The 2,500-nt window shown below is 39.6% G+C and overlaps 1 protein-coding gene across 2 annotated transcripts in view; it reads left to right on the top strand.

Moving 5' to 3' along the window:
* LOC135105101 (protogenin A-like) overlaps positions 1-2,500 on the top strand; it is a 173,620-nt gene that overhangs the window by 39,001 nt on the left and 132,119 nt on the right. For both annotated transcript variants that reach the window (XM_064013091.1, XM_064013094.1), the window contains exon 2: positions 826-881. In XM_064013091.1, the coding sequence (XP_063869161.1) occupies positions 863-881 (19 nt within the window). In that variant the 5' untranslated portion in view covers positions 826-862. The remainder of the gene's footprint in view (positions 1-825; positions 882-2,500) is intronic.

Raw genomic sequence — 2,500 nt, 5'->3', positions numbered from 1 at the left:
TCTCTCTCTCTAATTTTCTCTCTCTCTCTCTTCTCCTTTTGGTGTTGAAGGTTGGCGGTGGTGGTGGTGGTGGTGGTGGTGGTGGTGTAGAACTCTCATAACTTAACGGTGATAATCTATAGTGTGTGTGTGTGTGTGTGTGTGTGTGTGTGTGTGTGTGTGTGTGTGTGTGTGTGTGTGTGTGTGTGTGTGTGTGAATTAATACTGTACGGGGAATAACTAATGGTTTTGTGAGAGGTAGTAAGTAATAATGTTTGTTACTTGTATCGCTGCATCGGTTAATGTGTTGTTGTTGTTGTTGTGGTTGTTGTTGTTGTTGTTGTTGCTGTTGTTGTTGTTGTTGTTGTTGTTTATGGGAGAGGAGCACTGGTCAAAGACAAAATTTATATATAAAAAAAATTAGTGGTGGTATTAATAATGTGTAAGAGTTATAGTAGCAGTTTATTATTATTATTATTATTATTATTATTATTATTATTATTATTATTATTATTATTATTATTGTTATGAGTTTTGTTATGGCTGTTATTATTATTATTATTATTATTATTATTATTATTATTATTATTATCATCAGTAGTATTAGTAGTAGAGTAGCAGTAGTAGTAGTAGTAGTAGTAGTAGTAGTAGTAGTAGTAGTAGCAGTAAACACCACAACCCAACAGTAAGGCAGGATTTTATGTCATATCCCGTACCCAACACACACACACACACACACACACACACACACACACACACACACACACACACACACACACACACACACACACACACACAGGTAATGAGTAATCTCTCCCCTAATGTATGTCATTTCCCTCATTGCAGGTAAAGTGTTCACGGGCCGCCACACCTGCACCCGCTAATGTACTCCACTACAGCAGGTGTGTGTGTCTCGCTGGTGTGTAATTTTGTACCTCTTTTTTTTTTCTTCCCTCCCTGCGTACGTACATGTACTACGTAATTGAAGAAACGCCACGTGTACTCAGTCAGTCAGTCAGTCAGTCACTCAGGTGTGTGTGACTAACGCTGCCAGGGGTGAGGTGGTGTGTGTGTGTGTGTGTGTGTGTGTGTGTGTGTGTGTGTGTGTGTGTGTGTGTGTGTGTGTGTGTGTGTGTGTGTGTATACGTGGAGGCTCTTACACACCTACACACACACACACACACACACACACACACACACACACACACACACACACACACACACACACACACACACACACACACACACACACACACACCATGAGTACGTACGTGTGAGTAATGTGAATGCGTCTAAATTGAGTGTGTCTTTATGTGGCACGCTGAGCTGTAATTCACCGTAGAGAGAGAGAGAGAGAGAGAGAGAGAGAGAGAGAGAGAGAGAGAGAGAGAGAGAGAGAGAGGAACCTGTTGTATATCTATATGTATTTACCCCTAAGGACATAAAGAGGCAATATATGTAACTTAGTAGTATTGTCTGTAATGGATAGCGCTGTGTACCTGTATACATTACTAGTGGTTGAATTAAGGCAGGTGTGGGGAGTGTGTGGGCAACCAGAGAGGCTTGTTTGCTGCCGCTACTACTACTACTACTACTACTACTACTACTACTACTACTACTACTACTACTACTACTACTACTACTACTACTACTACTACTACTACTACTACTATACCTGAAGAACGAGGTGGAAACTAGTACATTTATATATTTCATTTTTTTTTTTCATCTTTTTTCATAGTAGTCTTATTTATTTTCTTCACTTGACCTTTATTTTCTTTACGATGACACTTTATTTCATCATTAGAGTCTCACTTCTTCGTATACATACATACATACATACATATCTACATACCTACATACTGCAGGTTACTCTTAATTAACCCTTTCACTGCTATTCGGCACACCTTTCATTTCTTATTATGGACACTGAGGCGATTTTAGTCCTGCGGCCACCTCGAAACATCAGACTGGCTTGAAAATTGCAAAATATATCCTCTTTTTATCTCTTTCCTTCATGTAGATGGGGATAAATATTGGTTACCATGCTTTTAGTGCCGTAAATTATTTGCATATCGCATTCAAAGGGTTAATACAGCGGATAGCGTACTTCCACCGGCCCAGTTTCACTATCCTGGTAAATAAATACTGACGCATCATTACACTATAGCCGTCTTTATTCCTTCCTCCTTCACTGTATCTTGTGTTGCGCTTTCAGAATACAGTGTTGTTGTATAGTGAATGCCTTTCCTATATTGCCTTCACCATTATGTCTGTTCACTGTAACGCGCTATTATTGTCCCCATTGCTCGCCATCATTAACTTCACTGTAATATCTTCACTGTTACCATCTCCTCCGTGTCTTCACTGTGTTTGTTGTCTTCTTCCTTCTCTTCCTCCACTGTATTCCTACTGTTCCTTCTTATCCTTTAATTCTTATCCCTCCTTCACTGTATCATCACCGTATCCCCTGTGTACTGTTCTTTCTTATCCTTCTTTCCTTCTTATCCCTCCTTCACTG

Source organism: Scylla paramamosain, chromosome 11 (genome assembly GCF_035594125.1).
Source record: "Scylla paramamosain isolate STU-SP2022 chromosome 11, ASM3559412v1, whole genome shotgun sequence".
NCBI lineage: Eukaryota > Metazoa > Arthropoda > Malacostraca > Decapoda > Portunidae > Scylla > Scylla paramamosain.
This window is presented reverse-complemented; position numbering and strand designations above follow the sequence as displayed.